The 25102-nt window shown below is 40.8% G+C and overlaps 4 protein-coding genes across 5 annotated transcripts; 3 read left to right on the plus strand and 1 right to left on the minus strand.

Annotated features, from left to right (window-relative positions):
- Positions 1-1860: 1860 nt before the first annotated feature.
- LOC135631114 (pre-mRNA cleavage factor Im 25 kDa subunit 2) lies at positions 1861-8517 on the minus strand. The gene is made up of 7 exons (XM_065138539.1): positions 8319-8517; positions 5467-5512; positions 3547-3640; positions 3360-3433; positions 2719-2805; positions 2514-2624; positions 1861-2131 (listed from the first exon to the last, which is right to left on the minus strand). Exons 1-7 carry the CDS (start codon positions 8435-8437, stop codon positions 2060-2062), a joined length of 603 nt encoding a protein of 200 aa, XP_064994611.1. The 5' UTR covers positions 8438-8517; the 3' UTR covers positions 1861-2059.
- Positions 8518-9821: 1304 nt separating this feature from the next.
- Positions 9822-12849, plus strand: LOC135631141 (uncharacterized). The gene is made up of 6 exons (XM_065138579.1): positions 9822-10604; positions 11170-11717; positions 11800-11992; positions 12068-12132; positions 12221-12431; positions 12496-12849. Exons 1-6 carry the CDS (start codon positions 10449-10451, stop codon positions 12847-12849), a joined length of 1527 nt encoding a protein of 508 aa, XP_064994651.1. The 5' UTR covers positions 9822-10448.
- Positions 12850-13104: 255 nt separating this feature from the next.
- Positions 13105-15512, plus strand: LOC135631140 (uncharacterized). The gene is made up of 6 exons (XM_065138578.1): positions 13105-13296; positions 13385-13956; positions 14055-14247; positions 14323-14387; positions 14465-14675; positions 14746-15512. The coding sequence occupies exons 1-6, from the start codon at positions 13105-13107 to the stop codon at positions 15091-15093; spliced, it is 1581 nt and encodes a 526-aa protein (XP_064994650.1). The 3' UTR covers positions 15094-15512.
- A 4231-nt stretch (positions 15513-19743) lies between these two features.
- LOC135631415 (uncharacterized) lies at positions 19744-24010 on the plus strand. Of its 2 annotated transcripts, XM_065139076.1 has the most exons (7): positions 19744-20093; positions 21629-21703; positions 21737-22239; positions 22313-22505; positions 22954-23018; positions 23099-23309; positions 23383-24010. In XM_065139076.1, exons 1-7 carry the CDS (start codon positions 19923-19925, stop codon positions 23743-23745), a joined length of 1581 nt encoding a protein of 526 aa, XP_064995148.1. In that variant the 5' UTR covers positions 19744-19922; the 3' UTR covers positions 23746-24010. The 2 variants fall into 2 exon arrangements, with proteins under 2 accessions (XP_064995148.1, XP_064995147.1); XM_065139075.1 differs by having other exon boundaries at positions 19748-20093; positions 21629-22239.
- The last annotated feature ends 1092 nt before the right edge of the window (positions 24011-25102 follow it).

Raw genomic sequence — 25102 nt, forward strand, 5'->3', positions numbered from 1 at the left:
ATGCCTCAGACTCCCCCCTATGGCAACAACCGACGCACAGCTTCTTCCGAGGGGGGGAATATGATGAGGGTAATAATGGTGACATGACGCCCTACGACGTCAGCCATGCCTGAACGACATTCTGCCCAAGGAAGACAATAATGCCGACGCGATGTGCGCTGACGTCACCCGCTCTCAGACAACGACTTCATCGTTGCCTGACCCAACACGCTTGGCCGAGGCAGAGGAGAACGACGACCGAGGCTCGCCCGTGCCCTGTGGTAGTTCGGTTCTCCACGCAACGCCAACGACAATGTCAAACGCCATCAGAGGTACGATCCTGCTCCTACGGGCAGGCACATCAGGTAACACTAAACTTACCTATAAATACCCCCGAGTTCTAAACGAATGGGAGAGGAAGAAAAACACTTCTTCATCTGAACCCCCCCCATCCACTAACTTGATTGTCGGAGGGGTCGGGCCGAGCTTCCGACCCGACTTGTGTGCAGGTGTAAGGACGGGGTTGCCTCTTCCCGGCGTTGCGGGAAAGCTTTCCTCTCGACGCAACGTCCCGACCGAACCACCGTAATCGGCCACCTGGGAAATCTCGAGGGACGCCGTATCAGATCCCCATCATTCGGACCCCAACCAAGCCGCGTCGGCCCCGAGGCCACGGCATAAAGTTGTTTACACTAACAGCCGGCATGCTCGTCGCGCTCGAACACCTCGACGCGCCGCTCCTCGTCGTACTCGGTCACCACACCATCGTAGCCGCCTGAGCCGAGGACGCGACCGCCGGAGGCCGGGAGCCACCGCAGGCTGCCGAGCTTGGCCGGAGTGCAGATGTAGAAGTCACAAGCAGTGGAGTGGCCGTAAAAGGCCGCTGCGCCGCCCGCATGTCCTTCTGGCGGCAGCAAAGTGCGGAGGCTGTAAATTCTTATCTTCCTCGCGATGCCGGCAAGTCGATAGCGCCGACGATGTCGGGGACTTGTCCTGACGAGACCACGGTGCATAGGCGGAAGTCCCATTCGGAGCGTGCTCTCTCTTCTTCCACTCTTCGTTCTTCTTCTTCTTCTTCTTCCGTGTAAATGTCGGAGGATGTCGAGGTAGTGTTGTTCATTGCCCACACGTATAGCGATTGGTTCTGCAACAGTGTTGAGTAAAGATTGCGTGATCACTTCAAGGTGTTGGAAGTTGGATTCCACTGGTTCCTTCGTATTTGCACCCATTTGTTATTATTCTTATCCGAAGATGCTGAGAATGACAGGGTAGAGAGTCTGTGATGTCAAGAAGCTTTAAGAGCCAAGGAAATATTAAATTAGCACGGGAACACCAATGCGAGCTGAAACAGAGAACGTTAACGGAAGAGGGATTGATTTCTCATGCCATGGTACATAAATAGTACATTAATCACCTTTCCTTCATCTGAACTACCTATGCCGATGGTCTAGAATAGTCAAACCAATGACAATTGTGGCTATGAGGTTAACAGGTCCAAAAGATGGCAAATGTAGGGGGGGAGTTAACCCGGTGGCGATGAACGAGAAGGAAAGGAGGAGAAGGCGAGTGGAGGAGGAACAAGGAGACGTTGGCTAATATGACTTGTGCCTCGTGGTGGCAACTGCTGGAACGTGTGTTTGCTGATCTTGTCGACGCCCATTTCTGATTCTGGGACCTCCTGCCAAGGGATTGGATGGACACAGGTGGGTCCTGTATCAACTCCACTATTTTGTACCTCCAACAAATCAACACTACTACCACCACCAGCAAACTGCATGTTGTATCACAAATTTCATATATTTCAATATATTAAAGCTACCTAAGTTTTTATTTTATTTTGTATATCTTCCCCAAATACCAAATACTTTGAGCAGCAGCAAGGAAAAAACCTTTTCTTGATTCTGCAACCCAGTTAATATGAAAAAATAGGAGTTGCTGGTAACTTATTAGGACCATACAATTTTGAAGTACTAACAAAGATAGCCGAGTATCCAACAAGATCGGATGCTTAAAATTAGTAGCTAAGCAAGTTCCTACCATTGAATTTCCTTGGAGGTCATCAAGATTAGCTTCATCAGTTTCATGATGTAACCATGTTGAACTGGAACCTCGACAACTGTTGTGGAATTGTTGATATAACGGGCCCATATCTCTGCATCCATTTCAAAGGACAAGTATGTTTTCTACGTTAGAGAAGAACAATATATGCCTAATAGAAAACAAACAAACAAGACTTTTTAACATTACAAAAGTGAACTAGGGTAAGAAACTAGAAGATTACGGTTACAGATACGGTAAAAGGCAGCATATGATCGATATCACAATATCAGGTAGGTTTGGTAAAATGTAAAGAATATTATCCTCCAGATCCATAAGCTAAAACCTGAAGGACCTCTCATCATCTCCTTATATTGGTAACTTTATTTTATGTATAAAAGGCAATAGATAGCAGCTTAAAAAAGAGTCATAATGCACAATTCTTGCAATTGTTGTAGTGAAGCAGATCTTCTAACAGTTGAGGTGTATGCTGGTACCTGAACATTGTCATATAGTTCAAATAATGGAACTGCAAGCAACTTCAAGTTTTTGGGAACAGCAAAATATTCTCTTTCTGACAGGTGCACAAGGAAAAGTTTCTTACATTCCTGGAAATAGACAATTTTGGGTTTAGAATCAGAAAATAGACCCCACTAATTTTGAATTCATTAGTCAATTTATGAAGCTATAAGTGCAACATACCTTGGGCTTAGTTATATGAGGAGGGCAGTATGGGTACATTACTGTTTCAAAGTTCGGCCTCCACCAGGTAGCAACACATTCACCGATCTGCAAGTTAAAGCAAACATGTAACCAATGTCACCATAATAGGTGCCACTTGAGCTCGGCACATAGTCAATATATGCACCACAATTGGTAAAAGAAATAACAAACAGTACTTTGGCAAAGAAGTAATGATATAAAACCTCATTCAGCGATGCCATTAGAAGAGGAAAAAAGTGCATTTGAGTCAAAATCTCCAACACCACAAAAGTGGAAATGAATGCCCTGATTCATGCTTGAGGAAATAAGAAACAAGCTGGAGAAGTATTAGTTGTTTGACACATCTGATAGTTCAGAATGTGGACCAGATCAGGCAAAGTTGCTGAGACTAGAATGATATAGAAGGCTACATTGTGGCCAACACAATGTTAATGTTAGTGCAACATTTTTCTCAGCATGCGATGAATGCTTCTGTGCACATGAATTAACCAGAAACAAGACTGCTTTACAAATTATAATCAATGCACATGGTGTGTGTGTTCCTTCTTATAGAGTTCTTTCGTCTATAACTAGAAAGTGAATTTAGTGTAGGCCAAGAAAATTTTAATTTGGCGAAGTACCTGCCAATTCGGCAGAAAGGAAGGTGAATTTGCAGCAAGTTTGCTACAAAGCTTTCGTTTCAGACCCTCTATTTCTGACAAATCAAATCACATGAACACAGGGTCAGACAAGTGAAAACTCCCCATGAAAGATTTATCAAAGCTAGAACATGTCAGGAAATAGGATTTTGCATTACTGACAACCTACCATTCTCCCCAGGCTTTAGACGTCCACCAGGAAGCTTACAGAAAGTATTGCCTATTTGCAGTAGCAGTATGTGCGGATGATTGTGCTCCTGGACCTACAAGAACAAATAAAGAAATGAAGTTTTAACTTTAGTGACGGGAAAACTCAAATTCGATAGACTTTTAATTTCCACATTGATATTTTTTTGATGAAAACAAGATATCCCAGGAAAATTATGACCATCACATGTTTGGGTGAATAACAAGACATGATATGCTATCGATAACTTTCGCAATGCACAACAGCACAGAACAATAATCATGTTACGTAGAAGGAATCATCACAATATTTGAAGACATTTGGTTAGCAGTTGGGACATTACTGCTTTGTTGTATTTTGTTAGCAGCTAGCTCCCACTAAATTTGGTTTCCCTGATCAAAGATATTTAAAGAAAAAAATGTCTAAGGCAGCTAAGAAAGCTTGAGGCAAAACATGTCGAAAATTAGCTCACTGAGATAAACATTAATAATTATCCTAGATGTTTAGGGACCTTCAATGAAGAAAGTTCAAATTTGCAACAGAGGTTAGCCAAACTCAAATAACAAAAGAAACCTGATTGATGATTCCATATGGATAAGCTACCAAACAACAGACAACTCCCCAAGAGAGTATTATGTAGAGCATTAGACTTGAATGAAGTTTCCCAAACAACAGATAGACAAATGAATGACAAGGATCCAAGTTAAATTAATAGGTTATTTCAATTGCATTTAAAAGAATGAACAAAATACAAAGACAGTATATAGTATATACAAAACATATTCTTGAGGTACACCCAAGCTTAAAAATCATTCATTGAATTGTGAAAGCAAAAAGGATGAAAAGGTTTTCTTGGTGCATATAATTATTAGTCAAGATTAAGGGAAGAAATAAAAAACAAGAAGCAACACAGAAATAGGAAAAAGAAGAGCAAAGAGGAAGAGAAAAGAGTCGTGATGAGTGAACCAAATTTCCTTTTTTTGCAGCTAATATGCATTCCACTTCAACAAATTTGCTCAGTCAAGTTGATTTGCCCAAAGCTCATGTATAATATGCGACAAATAATTCATCCCAGAACCAGCCAAAATAATTCTCATCTAATTGATTTAATTCTAGCCCAATCTAACAAAAAAAATCAAGTAGTCCATGGCTTCACTCAAGGCATGCAATACCATACCGTACCAGTGTTTCGAGGTTGGCTTGGTACGGTACGGTATGATACCGGCGTACCGAACAGTATAGCACTGTAGCACTATAGCATGGTCCGTCCGGTAGCGGGTGGTCCGCGTACCGGTATGCCGTCGGACCGGTACATACTGCCCGTATCGGGCGGTACCATTCGAAATTACATACCATGGTTTCACTATGAAGAAAAACAATTTTCCAAAACATTTCCTGAAAGAAACTAGGGATGAAAAAATCAAATAAGAATATTACAACACAACCAAGTGTGAAGAGGCTAAAATGTGGATCTTTATTATATTTCCAAAACCTATCCTGTCCGAGATCCTGACAATTGTGATTCTTTCATTCTAAATTCATGGTATTAAATTAATCATTGTCCATATTTGCAATATGCATTTTGGCATACCTCGCGAGTACAACTCAGTGTCTAGAACAAAGATTAAATGTATTTTAAAATCAAGGACAAAATATTGATGTTACAAACTCACGATTACTGTTGTGAGCACTTCCACATTATAACCAAATCAAGAGTGCACTTTTGTAGGAATTGAGAATAACCAACAAATTCACCACAACGTACATAACCATAAATTTTTTAATAGATTAGCTTGCTGTCAAAGAAAAATGTGAACACCATATTCCATTAACCACAATGTTGAGAAAACCAAAACGCAACTAAAAGCTGATAAGATACTGGTATATTGTGTAGATCTTTACCAGTAAAATTCCTTCAACACTTGTCCGCATACCTTCTTTCATATAGCTGAATCAGAAAAGGAAGAAGTCAAACAATAGAAGAGTTCAAAAGTTCCAGTACGACACATTAGAGATGTGCCATAAGAGATGAGAAATGCCAAAGGTCTTTCTCCAATGTAAGTTCCAAAATTTCTGACAAGAAAACAACAGTGGTTTTCATTCTACTATCAGTTACTATCAATTCACAAATTTCTATTTATGGATAGTCCCAGTGCCAAATTATGGGCAATTGCGGCACTTGGTTTTGTATGAAAACAGAAGTTGCTGTTTGACAATAACCATAAAAGTTTTAGAAATGTACAACTTCAAAGACTGCTAAATTATGAAAATTTCCTTAATTGCAGTTGAAAATTCAACCAACATTTGCCCACTCTTGGCGCCTTCATCGTCTTTCTTTTGTTACATCTTTAAGAATAAAGTCACTCCACCAGTAATATCCTTTTTAAAAGAAAGAAAATTACATGACATAGAATCATATGATAGGTCCTTCAAGAGATGTACTGTTTGCAACCAACAAAAAAAACAAAATGGAAAAAAAATCAACAGGAATAATTTGAAAGGTGAGCATCAATTGGCTATGGTAGTCACCATTCTAAGAATATGCAACCAAGGCATTTTTCTTTGTGTCTTAGAATGGCTTTAAAAGTTAGTATCAAGCAAGAATGTTTTAGCTGTGACGATGTAAAGAATAGTGATCACACGTAAAAATGGATTTTGACAAAATAACACCTAAAATAGTTAAAGTAATCATGACAGTCTTGAGGAAAAAGTACACATTAGCTACAACTCAGGCTTCCAGTTATTAATTGAAAATTTTGTATGACATCATTAGCAAATCAATAAGAAAAGTAGCCTAAATTCCTCTAAAGATGCCTCCAATCCACAGTTGATGATCAAATGGGTGCCTCAATGCTAAGACGTAGAAGAAGCAATTTCATTTCATTAACACAGTAAGTTGATATAGCCTTTCACAGAATGTTAAGATATTTTTCCATTTTCAATGGAAAATACAAGCAAATAGCTTAAATCTGAAGGCAGATACTGGAGAAACATACATGATACAAGATCCAAAATATTCACTTTGAATAAAGATACATGTTAAAGATGGTAATCATCAATTTCTTAATGAGCCTTGAGTTTTACAGACCCAGCCAATAAAGACAACTTACACAAACTAATATTCTTTCAATCAAAATTTTCATATTTGTTGCCTTCCAGTGCTTCATCCAGTGCATATTATCCCATCAAACAATAACATTAAGTGCATATCATTTCCCAGGGAAGATGAAACTACCCACAATAACATTAAGTGCTCAATTAAGATTGCATGTTAAGAAGCAAACTTATCAACCACAGGTCATACAAGGAGTTGGAAATTCAACATGCAGGCACATGCAATGCTATCCTTTTCGGTTAAGAGAGAACCATTCAAATAGGAAACAGGAAAAAAAAGCTATAAGAGAGCACCATTCCAATAGGAAACAAGAATAAAAAAGCTAAGTCATGCAAACTTTTAGTGTTTCTACAATTAAAAGCATACTACAACTTTGTCCTTCCTAACATATACACCTGGATATTGACCCCAAAAAAAAAACTAAAACACCAATTATCATGGGTTTCAAGAGAGAGATCATAGCAAGGTTTGATGTACTGAAGTGTATCACTCGGTACAAGCAGCATGTTCTAGTCCGAAAGAGGACCAATACAAGCAGTACATCGGCACACTCCAGTATATCATGTGTTGGTATGCTCGATACAACTTGGTACGTACCATATTAATAGATGGTCGATACACAGGTATGGACCGATAATGTGAACCATGGATCAGAGTATATTTTTAGTAAGAATCTTAATCTATCCAATCAATGAGTAAATGACTGTTATGAGCGTGGTAAAGAATACAGTGGATTGATACAACTTTCTTGTTGATTGGAGTCCACAAGTAACCTCATATTACCTACTAATTCTACAGCAATCTGCAATTTAACCTAAAGTTTGCAACTTATTTGATCCTTGTTTCAAGCCACCATCATTCCAGGTGCCACTACTTAGTCCACAACCGTTACACTTGCATAAAAGAAAGATGTGACTTTTGGATGATAAACTTTATCAGAAAAGAGGAGTATTATTAGCCTCCAAATCCAGTCATGACATTTACGTGTCAACCGCAGAGTATGAATTCAACTGTATAAAACTGGACCTAATAATGGACTTTATGCATCATTTCTGTTAGATAATTTATATTTTAAAAATAGAAATCTCAAATTTTATTTTTATTTTACTTGTTTCCTTATTTTGTATACGTTATTTCTGATTGATTTATATACTTTAATTGAATTTATTGGTTATGATTAAACATAGCCATAAATGAATTTATCAATCAATTGTATATGAAAAATATTCTTCTACTAGTAGCGTCAACCTCCTCACGGTCATGCCCGCAAAGAGGAATCCCAGTCGTATCCTTGAACCACAAATCTGCGAAGGATTCCTTACGACAGCATCACAAACGCGATTCCGAATGAATTCTAATCTTCTTATTTTTATTTTATTAATTAAATCAGATTTAATATTTTATCACTGAGTTTTTACCCCCAACAGTTCCAGCATCAATGTAAGTGTACCTACGATCTAGGGAAGGTGCCAAAACTCTTATATCAACCCTGTCTTTGATCTTGCGATCCGCCGCTACTTACGTCGTGGATTGGACAAAAGGGAGGAGCCTACCACAAATCAAATAGTACTAGTGTTCGATACGAAAGAGAAAAGAAACGAGACTAGGGTTTCGGGAGAGATCAGGGTGGTGGACTTACTTGACCTTCATGCGAGCGAGGCGATCGGCGACGGAGGTGTCCTTCTCCATCTTGGGCTCCTTCGTCCCGAACGTGTAGTTCGAGAGGGGGTACGTGTTCACCACCGACGAGGTCACCATCCCTCCTCTTCCTCTTTGCCTGCGTCGCTCTCTGGCTCAACGCTTGACCGGCGGCCGAAAGTACCAGGCGAACCCGAACTGATTCGGTTGGGGTTTTATTTCGGGGTTCGCCCTTAGAGAACTTGAGACCGACACAAAGAAGGAAAACGTTTTCTTTTTCTTGTTAAAAGAAACAGAAACAGATGTTTTCACGAGAACTAAAGCTCGTCTCCATGTTTAGGGAATTCAAAGGTGTTTTCATCGAGAGGCATCATCGTCTACGTGTGGCCGTGCGTTCGACGCGTGTACGAGTCAGGTTTGATGGGTTTCCTCAAACCGTGGATTTCGTGGTTTCCCAACAAGCAAATCGTGGGACTAAAGCCCACTGGATTCCGCTCTTCTCGCCACCTTTTCTTGCCTCTTTATATGCGCCACCGCACTGCCCGCAGAGTCTCCAGCGCCGACCGAGGTTTCGAGCTAACGTGCAGCCTCACCCGATCTCCACCACCGCCACCATGGACGTGTACATCTCGGAAGAGTACGTTGTGAGGCGCAGAAAGGAGAAGGCGGCGGTGGCAGCCGAGTCGGGGAAGACGACCGGCTCTGGGTTACGGAAGGAGCAGCAGCAACAGAAGGAGAGGAAGTCTCGAGCTTCCGTCGTGGGAATCATCGAGAGCAGCAGTGTTTTTGGTGGAGATGGATGGGGGCAGGAGATTGTTTTCAATTGCTTCTCTGCATAGGTTGTCTCTGCAGGGAGTTCCTCTGCTCGTGGTCTTGTTGCTTCCTGGACTTGGGAATGCTGCTAACCACAGATGATACTTATGAATCCAAAATGCTAGAACAAATTAATGAGATTACAGGATGCCTTTCATACTATTAACGAGTGGTTTGATCTTTGCAACTGTGACTAGTGGTTTTGGCAACACCCAGAGTCGGAATGTGCACTACTTTGGGGTAGGAATGCATGTGGAGTATTCGATAAAGATGTCTAGGTTGGGTAATCTTCTGTGTGATCGTATGGGTTAGAACTTGTAGGAACAGAGGAGATGAGAACGAGCAGAACTGTTGCTATTGGGCAGGTAATCTTCTGTGTGGTAGTATGGGCCAAACTCGGACCTCTGTTCATCTGAATAGCTGAACAGCTTTAGTAGTCATATTCCAGATGACACTACTTCAATGAAGCTGCATTTGTTCATGCTTTGAACATACTGATGACTTTATTATAAGAACCCACATAATTTTAGATGTCTTGCCGCTACAAATACATTTGTGTTGCTATGTGACTTGCGAGAACACGTCAATCATACAGGGAATACTTTTAAAAGCTTGTGAAGTTGGGGAATCTTTCACGTCGACGAAACTAATGATGCGTGGACTATTGTTGTGTCTTAGCAATGGAATGACAACGGGGGTGGGTGAAGAGAATGTAAAATTGACTCAGCGAACCCAATCCAGGCTCGATTAAAGGGAAGACGAACCCGGTTTAAGTGGGTTGGTCGGACCGAGATGTCCAAAATAAGTTCAACCCGATGTCGCTGCACAAGTCATGACTCGGTCGTGGCCGTGTTGGCATGAGATTTGACCAAGTCCAGATTGCTGACATGGCACGTCTCCATTGGTTGGTCCATGTTCTGAATCCAAGGCCGGATGTTCGATTGTCGTCGAGATGGAATTCGCGCAGGTAAGGGTGGAAGATGGACTTACTTTATCGAAGACTCCAAAAGTGGCCCGTGTGCAGAGTTCCAATTCTAGACGTCAAAACGACAGATGAGGAAGAGGAGAAGCCAAGAGGCGTGTTGTTGAACGTGGAAAGGATGTTGTAACAGGGGAAACCCTCGCGACGAATCTCCATCCTCCGCAACTCTTCAGTCTTCTTCTTCTTCTTCTTCTTCTCTCTCTCTCTCTCTCTCTCTCTCTCTCTCTCTCTCTCTCTCTCTGTTTGTGTGCAGTTAGATGATGATCCAGGGAACAAGGAAATAGCAGACGCCGGAGCTCAAGCATATACACTAGCAGGAGAGATTGAGAGGCCGAGATGAGGACATGCTTGAAAGCCATGAACGTGTCGTTGGAGAACAAGGCCAACAGCGCCGTAGCTGTAATACGATCGTCGACGAAGGGAGTCGCCGTCGTCTTCCTCACACTCGTCGTCCTTGTCATCGTCATCTCCACGCATTGGATCGATGGGACAGTAAGTGAATTCGCGTTTCTTTCCGGCTAAATCATTCTTTCTGCTGGCTTCCCGTTCAATCTCCTGGCCACAGTACCATCGAGCAGTGTTAGGATTCTTGGTGTATTGAGGACTCAAACAGAGAATGTCCAAACCGGAGTTGCCTACGAGATTATTCCTAGTGCGATTAATGTGATGGGCTTCGTTCCAGTGGAATGCAACTTTAGTGACAATAATTGAGATTGCACTCGCAGGACAGCCACTATGCCACTCCATTTTGTAAAGGGTGTGCCCCAGCCATCAGCCCCACTGCTGCACAAACATAGTGCCATTGTGTTCTTGGTGAACGATAAACATCAATGGCACTTCAAAATAGGCTGTGTGTGTTCAAATTGCTAACAATTTGTCTTGTGTTCTAAGATGAAATCTCATGTATTTTATATAAAATTGAAATATTCTGATACATATGAACCTTAAATCATTTAGAAATCAATCATGGAAGTGTATACTCCAACCTTTCGTTACGATGACAGTGTTATCTATTGATTGCTCTGTAAATTGATCTTGTAGCGTCTCTTTTGTGTAGACTCTCACAACAATAAGCTCCAAGAATGAACAAGTTCTTAGCTCACAACCCCGCAAACCAGAGTCAAAGACCATAATTTTGGCCTGTGGAAACCAAACAACTCCTGTGTGCCAAAGATCACTGTCTCCATCTCCGTCTCCGTCTGCTATCTCTTCTGTGCCCCAGTCGTCCCCTTCCTGCCCTGACTACTTCCGCTGGGTGCACGAAGATCTCCGACCGTGGAAGTCCACCGGCATCACAGAGGAGATGGTGGGGAGAGCTCGAAAGTTCGCCACCTTCCGGTTGGTGGTGCTCGCCGGCCGAGTCTACGTCGAGCGTTACCGCCGAGCGTTTCAGACAAGAGACGTGTTCACCCTGTGGGGCATATTGCAGCTCGTCAGCCGGTATCCCGGCCGCGTCCCCGACATCGACCTCATGTTCAACTGCGACGACACACCCGTCGTGAAGCTGGCTGACCACCGGTCATCGCCGCCTCCACCTCTCTTCCGCTACTGCAAGGACGACAGGACCTTGGACATCGTCTTCCCCGACTGGTCATTCTGGGGCTGGTAATGGGCTCATCCACAATCTTGCCGCGTGTTCTGAAGCAATGTCTTGCGATGTGTAACTTGTTGCTGTGGGCGCTGCCAGGGCTGAGCTCAATATAAAGCCGTGGGAGACACTGGCGAATGATCTGAAGCAAGGAAATCAAAGGGTGAAATGGAGGGACAGGAAGCCGTATGCCTACTGGAAGGGCAATCCATGGGTATCCGACAGTAGAAGGGATCTTATCAAGTGTAACCTCTCCAAACATCACGACTGGAAGGCTCGTCTCTATGATCAGGTACAACACCAAAGACTGGATCGAGAACACTGCTTGAGATGCTTCTGAGCTTTCTATTATTTTACTTCTCCGTAGAATTGGGATAGGGAGATCAATCAAGGGTTTAGGAACTCAAACCTGGCCAACCAATGTGATCACAGGTGAGTTGCTTCCTGTTCTCCGCTTGTTCTTACCTGTAAATGAAATCTCGCATGCTATATTTACGGGGGAGGTTCTCGTTAATGGCAGGTACAAGATCTACATCGAGGGCCGAGCATGGTCAGTGAGCCAGAAGTACATCCTAGCATGCGACTCGCCGGCGTTCTTTGTGAAGACTCACTTCCATGACTTCTTCTCCAGAGCTCTGATGCCAGGACTACACTTCTGGCCAATAAAGGAGGACGATAAGTGTAGATCGATCGAGTTCGCAGTTGACTGGGGCAACGAACACCAAGAGGAGGTAGGCATCACATGCATTTCTTGCTCCAAATCTTACGAGACGCTCAATCACGGAAGCTTTGCAGGCACAAGCCATGGGAAGGGCAGGCAGCAGCTTCGTGCAGGAAGAGCTAAAGATGGACTACGTCTACGACTACATGCTGCACCTGTTAACCGAGTACGCCAAGCTGCTGAGGTACGAGCCCGCCGTACCAGAGAAAGCCACCGAGCTCTGCTCCGAGTCCATGGCCTGCCCTGCCACCGGCCTCGTCAAGGAGTTCCTGATGGAGTCGATGGCGAAGTCGACGCACGACACAGAGCCGTGCGCGATGCCTCCACCCTTCGATCCGGAGGCGCTCCAAGTGGTGCGGGAGAAGAAAGCTGACGCCGTGACGCAAGTGGAATTGTGGCAGCAGCAAGCTTGGAATAAAGGTGTTTGATTTGATTCGAAGACCTAAGAAAACTTGATTGTATTCATTTGTTATATGATCAGAATTTGAGGCCAACGGAGAAGTTGGGATGGATAAGTTCGACATATACTCGAATATCATGAATGGATAAAACAGCTTATCCATATCGGAATGATATCAAACAATTTAATAGACATATAGAAACCATGATTTCATAAGAAATCTCGATCCAAATACTCGAGTTACTTGTTCTTCCATTTTCTCCCTCCCTGCAATTATCAACCGATGGTTGATGCACAGAGAGAATTAGAAGGGTACTCAGATGGGTTGCGTGAATTAGAGGCGATGTTTGCAGCGTTTAAGAACAAATCGAACCGCGTCGCGGCCACGATACGATCGTCGACAATGGGAGTCGTTGTCATCTTCCTCGCCTTGCTAGTTCTTGTGTTCTCTACCTTTTGGATCGCCAACATCTCTGTGAGTGCAGTTGGATCTTCTTCTTCTTCTCTACCCTTTGGATTTACACTTGCAATAACATCATTGTTACTTCTTTCTGCTAATGCAGGATTACAGAATGGTAACCACCATGACTCCACAAGCTCTCAAATCAAACATCTCCCACAGTGCACACCCCGCGCCGATACGTCAACCAAAACCTATCGCCTTGACCTGTGGAAATCAAACAGCAGTTCCAATCTGCCAAAGACAAGTCTCTGCATCAGTTGTTCCTTCTCGTCCCCCCGCCATGCCCCAATCCTCTGCTTCCTGCCCCGACTACTTCCGATGGATTTACGAGGACTTACGACCGTGGAAAACCACAGGAATCACGAGGGAGGTGGTGGAGAGTGCTCAAAAGTTCGCCACCTTCCGGTTGGTGATGCTCGATGGCCGGGTCTACGTGGAGCACTATGGAGGAGGATTCCAGACGAGAGACGTGTTCACGCTTTGGGGCCTCCTCCAGCTCGCTAATCGATATCCAGGTCGCATCCCCGATATCGATCTCATGTTCAACTGCAACGACACGCCTTCCGTCAAGTCAGCCGGCCACCGGTCGTCACCTCCGCCTCCACTCTTCCGGTACTGCAAGGATGATAAGACACTGGACATCGTCTTCCCTGATTGGTCGTTTTGGGGTTGGTAATAAGTTCATGCGCAAGATACTCCACTCCAGATGTTGTTGCCATGTTTTGTCCTTAGATTCCTCTGTTCTAAGTAGCTGTAATGGTGACTGGAAGGGCTGAGGTCAATATAAAGCCATGGAGGACCCTGATCAAGGAGCTGGAAGAAGGGAACAGAAGAGTGAAATGGAGAGACAGGGAGCCATATGCCTACTGGAAGGGCAATCCATGGGTATCTGATAGCAGGAGCGATCTCATGAGGTGCAACGTCTCCAAGCATCACGACTGGAATGCTCGTCTCTACGCACTGGTACGCCACACAACACTGCATCTGCTACTTCTACGATATATGCTCCAACTCAATCTGGCTGGTACTCTGCTGTAGAACTGGGACAGTGAGAAGAGGCAAGGTTACAATAACTCAAACCTGGCAAGCCAATGCAAGTATAGGCGAGTTGTTCTTCTCATCCTTCCTACATTCCTTCTCTCTTCTCCTCTCTTAGGTTCAGGTTTGTGATGGCGTGCAGGTATAAGATCTTTGTGGAAGGCCGGGCATGGTCAGTGAGTAATAAGTACATCTTAGCGTGTGATTCGCCTGCGCTGTTTGTGAGGACTCGCTTCCATGATTTCTTCTCCAGAGGTCTGATGCCAGGGCTGCACTACTGGCCCATAAGAGAAGACGACAAGTGCAGCTCGATCAAGTTCGCTGTCGACTGGGGCAACAAGCACCAAGAGGAGGTATGCATCCTTTCTCCAGCCTTCTTGCACCTGAGAACCTGTGTGTTTCTGATCAACGTAGAACTAACAGGCAGAAGCCATGGGAAGAGTAAGTAGCAGCCACATGAAAGAAGAAGTAAAGATGGAGTACGTCTATGACTACATGCTACATCTACTAATCCAATACGCCAAGCTGTTGAGGTACAAGCCTACTGTACCGGAGAAAGCTATCGAGTTCTGCTTGGAGTCTGTGGCTTGTCCTGCCACGGGCATCGTCAAGAAGCTCCTGATGGAGTCGATGGAGAAGCGGACAGAGGAAGCAGAGCCGTGCAGAATTCCCCCACCATTCAATCCGGAGGAGCTACAAGAGATGATGGAGAGAAAAGCTACTGTTTTGAAGCAAATCGAGTCGTGGGAGGGAAAAAAGGCTAACGTATGAGAAAGCAAATTTAGCCATACATACGATAGCAATTCATGTTTGGCTCTTAAAATACGCATGACAATATTTTCATTAGAAAAAAAGAAACAATTAGTATAAACTTTTTTTTTTTTTTGGCTGGGTTGATATGATACTATACATAAAAGCTCTTGCTTTTTCTTTTTTTTCTTCAAAAAGTGCCCTCAATTTTTACTCATCCCATTTGATGTCTAGTAATGCTCTTAATATCACTCGTTGTTATCTGATTGCCTCCGATCCATCACGAGGTCTTATTATTTTTCGTCACACTAGTGGCAAGGTCCTCCCCCATGCAATGCCCTTTTATCGTATCTTTGTCATTTTCATGAGAGAATACTATAAGGACTATGGAAAAGAAGATTGCGGCAAACATTCCAACCAAGCACCTCTCCACCATAACCTGTACAACCTCCTCCACCCTTATATTTGTGGTTCACCACTAGAGGTACCAATAATACCCATGAGTACAAGCATCAATAATACTCGTAGATATAAGTATTTGTAAGTACTAGTCCCTAACAGACGAGGATGAGAGTATTTTTTATTACCTACGTAGTTATAGGGTTGGGATGGGTAAAGCACTCCCCTCTTTGTCTCATACCTGTACACTTGATTCAAATAGTTGAGTTGATTGCGAATCAATTACGAGTTATTTTATTTAATTAAATCAGATGATACCATATCAACAAATATTATTGTTTATATTTGGATATATTTATATTTGAATATTATTATGATGTATAAACTTTATAAATATTATTATTATTTATAAATTTTAGTACTATTAATTAGTTTTGATAATAATTTTATTTAAAAAAAATAAAATAGATTAATTAAGAAAATATAAAGAACTCATTGGTTTGTTACTCCAAATGGGGATTCCTCATCCCCGCCCTCGCCCCATCTAAATGAGGAATGTGATGGGGATAGGGGTGGAGAATGAGAGATGAGATAGGGATGAGGAAAGCACTCTCTATCTTGTCCTGTTGATATTCCTATCTATCATAGCTCTTATGGTGTTAATATGTGATATAACTATGGTTTCATAGTTGGGATGAGGAAAGCACTCTCTATCTTGTCCTATTGATATTCCTATCTATCATAGCTCTTATGGTGTTAATATGTGATATAACTATGGTTTCATAGTTGTTTTAGGAGGGTATTCGTATGAAATGGAGATAGAGAGGGTTAAACGAAAACAACGAGAGAATGATGGTGTATAAAGAGGGTCCGATGACTAGCGTGGTGAAAGGCAACGAGGTCGAGGCAACCAGGTAAGGGATATAATATCTAAATATTTGAAATGTGTTAAAGCATAAATAATTTATCCAAAAAAAACTCAGGTTTTATCAAATGACACCCTCATATTTAGTTTTTACTAAAGGAAACCCATTTTTCATATTATGACCAAAATTTTTTATAAAATAAAAAAAAGATAGTCGATATTTGTTGACCATGTTGACTTTGGGTTGAATCGAATTATTTGTCATGAACCGGACTAGACCAGTTCAATAGAAGTTTAAGTAGTTAATTTATTCCTATTAAATCGTAGATTATCTCTTTTTTTTTTCTTCAAATTATTCCATTAATTTTATTTTCAAATTACCTCCATCTTCTCGACGTCCTCCACTACCTCCTCGTCCCACTTTGCTACCTTTTCTTCAGCCTCGGTCGCTTCTTCCTCCTTACCCCTCCCTTAGTTTCCTCATCCTCCTCGTCCCACTCTACAACCTCCTCGCTCTCGCCTTTGACTTCCCTTCTCAGCCACCTCCACCACCTCCCCTCCTCTCTCGTTCACCTGCCTCACCCCCGCCTCCTCCTTCCTTACCATAATTTACTTATATTAGTCATTACACCCAGAGTTACACTCATTTACATGATACATTAAAATAAATATTAATTTTTATATAAATATATTTTAAAAAATTATAATAAAACTAAAACACTTAAGTTATCCTAAAAAATATATTAATTTTTATAAATAATTATCCTAAATTACCCTAAAAATATTACACTTAAGTTACACTTATTCATAGAACATATTAATATATATATATATATATATATATATATATATATATATATATATTAATTTTTATATAAAATTATCCTTAATTCATCATAAATATGCTAAATATCATAAATGTGCTAGTATTAAGTTTGAATTGATTTGTTAAAAAATAACTCGAGTTATACTCGATTATATATTTAATCCAAAAATATCTTATTTGAAAACTTAATCATCCTAAACTCATAAGAAATTAAAAATATATAATATATATCTTAGAATTAAGTACTAGTAGTTTTGAAAAAAATGAGATTAACTTGATGAAAATTAACTTAAATTACACTCAAGCTAAGCTTATTACAAAAATTATTATCCTAAATTTATATAAAAATAAAAAAAGTGACAATAAACATATTAGCATCTCACTCTAATAGTTCCAAAGAAATTTGGATAGGTTTGATGAAAATTCAAATAGTTACACTCGATAATAAACTTAACATAAAAATATTTTATTTTAAAAATTAATCATCGAAAATTCATAAAAAAATAAAATAAATAAACGATAATAAATATATTAGCATCTCATCGTAGTAGTTTTGAAAAAGTTTAGATAGGTTTGGTAAAAATTTAAAAAGTTATATTCAATTATAGATTCAACATAAAAAATACTCTATTTCATAAATTTATTATCTCACCCTAATAGTTCATGAGAAGGTAGGATGAATTTGCTAAAAATTCAATGGGTTACATTCAATCACTGATTCAACCCAAAAATATCCTTCTTAAAATTTTATTCATCGTAAACTCAAAAAAAAAAACTAAATATCTTAAAATGATATACTAATAGTTTTAGAGAAGTTTGAATTGGCTGGGATAATTACATATTATCCCTCGTAGTTAACTATGATTAGCATCCTGGTCTATATACTTTAAAAAGTAGCATTGGGATCCCTATACTTACGAAGGTGAAATATTTAATCCTAAATTTTTTTTACATCGTTAATTTCATCGATGGAAAAAATCACATGTGTTATCGCATTAAAAAAAAGACATAAATGAAAAGGATAAAAAATAATTTTTATTAATTTTAAATTATTAATTTCATATAAACTTTTCCTTCCTCCTCTTCTAACCTGCTTGTCTATCGCACCTGCTCACCCATTGCACTTGGTTATGTACGTAAGAGCATGCTAATCCTATGGTGTTGTATGTGATTCACTACCTGGGGTTGAAGTCATGGTTGTACTTCTAAGACTAAGATTGCAATTGAAACTTGCAAAAGTTTTGGGGCTTCGTTAGTGATGCGACGCAAACAATATGGTGGAGAGTGCACGACACGTTGCCGGAAGACCTGTAGAACTTATGCCTGTTGACAACTAAGAGGAAGGCTTTCTTGGAGTATCATAGGAGGAAGGTTGAGAAGGTCAACTACCCTAACAGACATCAAAGGCGAAACATTATTGATCCAAGATCGGAGATATGCTCTGAGGCATTTTGCAACCGGTGGATTTTCGCTTCGATAGTGACCTCTCTTATGGTTTTAGCCCCTCTTAATGTTCATTTTAGTCTATATAGTTTTGGCCATGGATAAGTTCTTATGGTTTACTTATGTCTAAATTAATTCTTACATTTTCAAAAGGATAGTATATAAGCTCCTCACATCAAGTTTGAGTTAACAAACATTAGAGTCTGCTTATGTGATATATTGACTCATAATAAATTATTAATATAATGATATATGTAATTTAAGTTTAAAAAAGGGTGAATGTCCATCTTGTCGAGGAAGAGGAAGAGATGAAGGTCGTAATGATGGACGAAAGTGAAGAGGAAAAGATATGAGAGGCCGGAGGCAAGGGTGAGAGAGGGCTAGACTACCACGTCGTAAGTGCGATTGGTGGGGGCGTATGAGAGGACGAAGTGGGAGGCGGAGGGGACGAAAACGCCCAAGAGGAGGAAGAGAGACTAGGAGACCACTGCATGCTTAACATCGGATTGATCGACATGCATCCACCCGAGGTAGGACCGGAAGCTCTTGAGCTCGTCGTTAGTGCGAGAGAGACTACGTGAGTACGTCGTTAGTGGGAGGGGTTTATATACTATGTTTTTTTTAAATACAGGGGTTATCTTATATACGAATAAACTATAAGAACTTAAATGGTTTATGGTCAAAACCATAGGGTCAAAATCATATGGGCCAAAATGGACCTTAACCTTTTATTAAATTTAAATTATATGTGTCATTATATTAATGATTTATTGTGAGTCAATCATAAGAACTTAAATAGTCTATGACTAAAATCATATGAGTTAAAATGGACTTTAACCCATACTTTTTTTTTTTTAAGTATAAGGATGAAAAAACTAATAATAGTTAACAATAAGAGGATAATAAGTAATTACCTCAGTGAAAATATTTTAGTTATACTCGTTCTTAGATTTAACAAAAGTTTAATTCGATACGAATCAATCCGATTTGAATCACCTAAATCTGACAAAAGTAGCTCGTGGATCTAAAATAATTTTATTAAATTGCCCTTAAAGCAATTATTGGTTGTTTGTTACCAAACACGAGAAATTATGGTCCAGCCGGAGGCAGCGACGTTGACTTTCTAGCCTACACGTCTACTGTGCTGGAGCAGTGCAGGAGGAGATGAACATGGTGGCATCAAGAGGCTAACTCCATAAGTTATTCCTCCTGAGACTGAGACCCAACCACTTCACCTCTGTGATGATCCAATAATTGTGCCTCTCCTTTCTCCTCCTCCTCCTTCAGCTGCTGCTGCCAGATTCAGCTGCAGCAAATATGGCGATGAGGGCAAACCTGCGCAGATTGTGGCATGGGTCGCAAGCGACGCACTCATCGTTGGAGAGCAAAGGGAAGAGCGCCCCGGCCTCGAAGCATTCCCCTATTAAGCTTGTAGTTGCCGCTTTGGTTGCCATCCTTGTTATCGTTTTCTTCATCTCTAACAGCGCAGTAAGCATCCCTTGGATCTTCCTCTTCTTCTTTCTGATACTGTGATTTCTATGTCCGAGGTTTTCTTAGGTAGATTTCTTGTTTTCTTTTGAGAGTCTGTCTCAGTGTTTCCTTTCTCTTCAACTATAAAGGCAGATTTTGGGGTTAAAAATCCTGTTTCAGAAAACAATCTCTAATTTTCTGATACTTTCGGAGGATTTCACAAAAAAGTGATCTTAACAAATTGGGTTTTCATTTGTCCATCTTCCTATCTGATCTTTCATCTCAGATTACTCCTTCAAAGCATGAGATTCAATTTTGGTAAAGGAATGCTTCACATTTTCTTCTAAATGAGTTGTGTTGTAATGTTAATCAAATAGATATCATCCATTTCACATGTTTGATTCGGTAGATGATCTTTTGCTTGGTTAGTGATGCCAAGTTCTTGAGACCTCATACCAAAAATTTCTATGATAAACGTTTTTTATTTGTCTTATATGTCATTCTCCATCTACCAAATTGAACTGTGCATTGATGTGAGACCAAAACAAACATGTTGCAATTCTCAATGAGTGAACAGTACTTCAACTTGTCAAGACCATCAGACTTATGGCACTAATTTGAACTACAGAGGAAGGCCTCACCAAATATGCACATGCTGCATGTTCTCTAGGTTCCGAATGCCCCCTGCTTCATACTAGATCTAATTGCATGACATTAGGGACAAACCTGTGTGATGCTAAGATACCGAAGGAAAGGAAAATAGTAATAGTTTCTAAAAGTTATTGGCCACACTAGAAACGGAACAAAGCATGTACCTAAGACATGACATCTTCAGCAGAATTGGCCGAAAAGCAAACTAGGAACACAATTTCTCAGAATTTTCTTATGCACTTTTGGATCATTTGGAACATTGATTAAGCAGGACAACAATTGTGACAAATTATGACAAATTCTGGAGGCTTCTATTTCTCTTATTTTTACTCCAACCATTACAAATCGAGAGTGTGATTCTTCGAGAGAAATCCAATGGTATAAGTTCTCAGTAGGTAAAACCTATGGGTTAAGATAGAACTAATGATTTTAATTTTAGGAATTGTCATATATTTTGCACACTTCAATCTAAACTCGTGGTAGCAAATAGTCGATTTTGGGTGCACGATGACATAATTAACTCAATAAGCTTTAAGATTCAAATGCTACTAATGCAAACCTTTAATGCTAAGAACAGAAGATGCATGCAAATGTTAAGATCGCATAAGCAAGCTCTTTCATGCAAATATGAATGTTGCAACAGCAGCAAGCAACTATTTATCTCATTGTAATCCAACTTTCATACAAATCCTGTTGATAAAATTTCTTATTAATGGTAGTTCAAACTATCCATAGTTATATGATCAATGTGGTTGTAAAAGAGCTACATGTTTATTGATTCTATAATTACAATGTTGTATCATATTTCCAGCTTTGTGTCATTTCTGTGAGTTATGATATCTAGCTTAAAAGAAAGAAATAAAGAGAAAGAGATATTTTCTTCTTCTTGTTTGGGTTGGCAGACCTTCAGTTGGAGTGAACAAGGAGTCCATGCAGAGTCTCTCAAAACGCAGCCCTCCAAAGCACAAGCAGTGCCCGTTACACAGCCCTCCAAAGCACAAACAGTGCCAGTTACACAGCCCTCCAAAGCACAAGCAATGCCTATTACCTTAACCTGTTCAAACCAAACATCACCCATCTGCAAAAGATCTTCCAATCTGGTCTCAGCTCTTTCCCTCACCACTCCCCAGCAATCCCCTACCTGTCCTGCATACTTCCGGTGGATTCACGAGGACTTGCGTCCTTGGAAGTCCACCGGAATCACAAAAGAGATGGTTGAGGGTGCTCAAAAGTTAGCGACCTTCCGTTTGGTGGTGCTTGACGGTCGAGTTTATGTCGAGGAATACTTTGGACAATCCATGACGAGGAATGTGTTCACCCTCTGGGGCATCCTCCAGCTTGTTAATCGGTATCCTGGGCGTGTCCCTGACCTTGATCTCATGTTCAACTGCGTGGACCAGCCGTCTGTTAGATCTGCTGAATATAGCTCTTCGACTCTGCCACCGGTGTTCCACTACTGCAAGGATGATCAGACATCGGATATACTCTTCCCTGACTGGTCCTTCTGGGGTTGGTAATATGTTCAAACTCAACAGTGATGGTGGTTCCTTTTCTTTGTGCTAACTGGTTTTAATGGCTATTGGAAGGCCTGAGACCAATATAAAGCCATGGGTGCCACTGATGAATGAGATGAAAGCAGCGAATGAAGAGGTGAAGTGGATTGATAGAGAACCCTTTGCATTTTGGAAGGGCAATCCGACGATGGGCAGCAACAGGCAGGAGCTTCTGAAGTGCAATGTCACGAATGAACAGGACTGGAATGCTAGGATATATTCGCAGGTAACATCTTGAACTTGATTGATTTCAGTCTCTCTTTAAATATTGTGTCTTGTGATCTGAAGAAATGCATGACAATGATACTTCTGTCCAATTGAAATAGCTTGAGAAGTTTTTGATAGACTTAGCTGTCATGTCAGCAACACAATATGGATGCATCATATCAGCTCTCATGCTGCATTCCTTTAGGCACAATTGGTAATCCCTCATGAAAAAGCTTCTTCACTATATTCCTGAGGAGGTAATTTTGAATTGTTCAGCATGAGAAATTCTTTGTAAAGATGGACTGATTCATCTCTAGCAAGTGCCATTAGCTCAACAGAGAGCAAAACAAATCTATGGTGCACGAGGCACGCATTGAACGCATTGCTTTTAGCAGATTTACATGTTCTATGAGATTACTAGAGTCTTAGTTCTTTAATCTCTGATCAATATCAGGACTTCTCTGCAGGATTGGAATCGGGAAGAAAAGCAAGGGTTCCAGCAATCGAACCTGGCCAAGCAATGCAGCCATCGGTAAGTTTCTTCTGTTTTCTGTTAAACAAGAAAACATTATAATTGCATATCTCACCATATGGAAAGATTTTGATGAGCAGATACAGGATATATGTGGACGGTCTCGCATGGTCAGTGAGCCAGAAGTACATCATGGCATGCAACTCGCCAACATTGTTTGTGAACACTCGCTGGTACGAGTTCTTCCAAAGAGGTCTCGTGCCGGGACATCACTACTGGCCGATACCAGAGAACAACAAGTGCAGGGCTATCAAGTTTGCCGTCGACTGGGGTAATCAGCACCAGGAGGAGGTAGTTACTGTGTAACACGTTTATCAGGTTAAAACTTGGATAATCCTAATCTAATCATTACCAATTCTAACAGGCACAAGCTATGGGAAAGGCGAGCAGCAACTTTCTCACAGAAGAAGTGAAGATGGACTATGTATATGATTACATGCTGCATGTATTGACTGAATACGCGAAACTTTTGAGGTACAAGCCTACTGTACCGGAGAAAGCCACCGAGTTCTGCTTGGAGTCCATGGCCTGCACTGCTCAGGATAACGTAAAGAGATTCTTGTTGGAATCAATGGAGAAATCAACTCATGTTTCGGAGCCATGCACATTGCCTCCACCCTTCACTTCGCTGGAGCTCCAACATCTGAGTCAGAAGACAGCTGATGCTGTGAAGCAAGTGGAGATGTGGGAGCAAAAAGCTTGGGTAGAACAAGGGAACGAGTTGTAAGCATTCCATGCACGCTAGATTGTAGTGCAGTCCCACCATCATACGTTTCATGGAACTGCAGCTACCAATTTGTTCATTTCTGATGTCTCTAAAAGATGTCAAAATCTCTCCAGGCTCATGAAGAAATGTGTACTATTTGAATTCAGAAGAACAAATGCCAACGCGCTTTGGGAGGTCTGTAAGATCTATAAGATCATAAACATATACATTAATTATTCTTTGTAATTCATACAGTAAAACAAATGCAGTTGGCTTTATTTTTGCATAGGTTCTACAATTCTTATATAGCATCTTGCATTTTAGCAGCTTTATTCTCTTGCTTGTGGCATCATGATAAGATTGCTCTTTTGTGACTGTGGTGTCATGATCAGGTTTGAACCATCCCAAGGGTTGCAGCATAGACTTGCTGATGTCAAATGCTACCAACTGTAAGAAAGAATCCATGCGAAGGCAAAGAAGATTGCAGAAGTTGTAATTGCACATGAAACAACTTTCTCCTTGACATTTTTTGGCACTATGGAGCTACAGCTTCATCTTTTAAAGTCCAGTGTGGATGCTATTTATGTAAAGAGAGTTGACATTTGTTGACCTTGTCTCTGACCAGGTCAAACACCTTCCGCAAGGATCTCCCCCTCCCCTGCATAAAACAGAGGTGTCGACAACCCAGTTTTGCTGTTTCAGCAATGTAACTTTATTGAATGATCTCTAATTTATCTCAATATTATAGAGCTGTTCCATGCCTTTCTTTGTGGATCAAGCAATACCGTCTAAGATTAGCTAAGCAAGCAAAGACTTATCCCTAAAAAGTTTGGTGCTTGCGAGCAAATCCAGGTTGACTCCCTTTACATGGGAATGCATCCTCCTCAACTTCGTGCCGTGTTTAGGCCGCCATGACTTCTTCTGCTGTCATCGTCTGCACTTGGTATACTCTCAGGTAACAATAGACCATTTAACTGATGGGGGAGAAGAACCTACAAGGAGATCAACAAATCTATCTTTAGAGTGACTACTACTTCATGACGTACTCTGTTGTTAAGGCTATCCTCCGAGACTGCATGAACTCGAATATTACTAAAAATAAAAAGGAAGACTAGAAAAGAATAAAGATTAAAAGACATATTTTGATTCCAAATCATATTGTTATCACAAATGCTAAGGAGATCGAACATCAATTTGAATTAAATAATTCCATCTACGAAAGCAAAACATTAGCGATTACATTAAAAATCTTTTCTTTATTTTTTCCATCACAGAGAACGGTAACACATTTCGCCGCTCATGTCAACACAGTCGAAGAAGACGAAACAATGGAGAAAAGTCAGCAAAGGTGGCCTTGCAGGAAAAATATGCCCAAAAT

Source organism: Musa acuminata, chromosome BXJ3-2 (genome assembly GCF_036884655.1).
Source record: "Musa acuminata AAA Group cultivar baxijiao chromosome BXJ3-2, Cavendish_Baxijiao_AAA, whole genome shotgun sequence".
Taxonomy (NCBI): Eukaryota; Viridiplantae; Streptophyta; class Magnoliopsida; order Zingiberales; family Musaceae; genus Musa; species Musa acuminata.

Bases quoted from the DNA above. Each gene is read 5' to 3' on its own strand.
- LOC135631141 (XM_065138579.1), top strand. From the start codon at position 10,449: ATGAGGACATGCTTGAAAGCCATGAACGTGTCGTTGGAGAACAAGGCC. The intron at 10,605-11,169 runs GTAAGTGAATTC...TCTTTTGTGTAG, and splicing joins CGCATTGGATCGATGGGACA to ACTCTCACAACAATAAGCTC. The intron at 12,432-12,495 runs GTAGGCATCACA...GAAGCTTTGCAG, and splicing joins GCAACGAACACCAAGAGGAG to GCACAAGCCATGGGAAGGGC.
- LOC135631140 (XM_065138578.1), top strand. From the start codon at position 13,105: ATGGTTGATGCACAGAGAGAATTAGAAGGGTACTCAGATGGGTTGCGT. The intron at 13,297-13,384 runs GTGAGTGCAGTT...CTGCTAATGCAG, and splicing joins TTTGGATCGCCAACATCTCT to GATTACAGAATGGTAACCAC. The intron at 14,248-14,322 runs GTACGCCACACA...ACTCTGCTGTAG, and splicing joins ATGCTCGTCTCTACGCACTG to AACTGGGACAGTGAGAAGAG.
- LOC135631415 (XM_065139075.1), top strand. From the start codon at position 19,923: ATGGCGATGAGGGCAAACCTGCGCAGATTGTGGCATGGGTCGCAAGCG. The intron at 22,240-22,312 runs GTAATATGTTCA...GGCTATTGGAAG, and splicing joins GACTGGTCCTTCTGGGGTTG to GCCTGAGACCAATATAAAGC. The intron at 22,506-22,953 runs GTAACATCTTGA...ACTTCTCTGCAG, and splicing joins ATGCTAGGATATATTCGCAG to GATTGGAATCGGGAAGAAAA.
- LOC135631114 (XM_065138539.1), bottom strand. From the start codon at position 8,437: ATGGTGACCTCGTCGGTGGTGAACACGTACCCCCTCTCGAACTACACG. The intron at 3,434-3,546 runs GTAGGTTGTCAG...TTGATTTGTCAG, and splicing joins TCTAAAGCCTGGGGAGAATG to AAATAGAGGGTCTGAAACGA. The intron at 2,132-2,513 runs GTACCAGCATAC...AAATGGATGCAG, and splicing joins AACTATATGACAATGTTCAG to AGATATGGGCCCGTTATATC.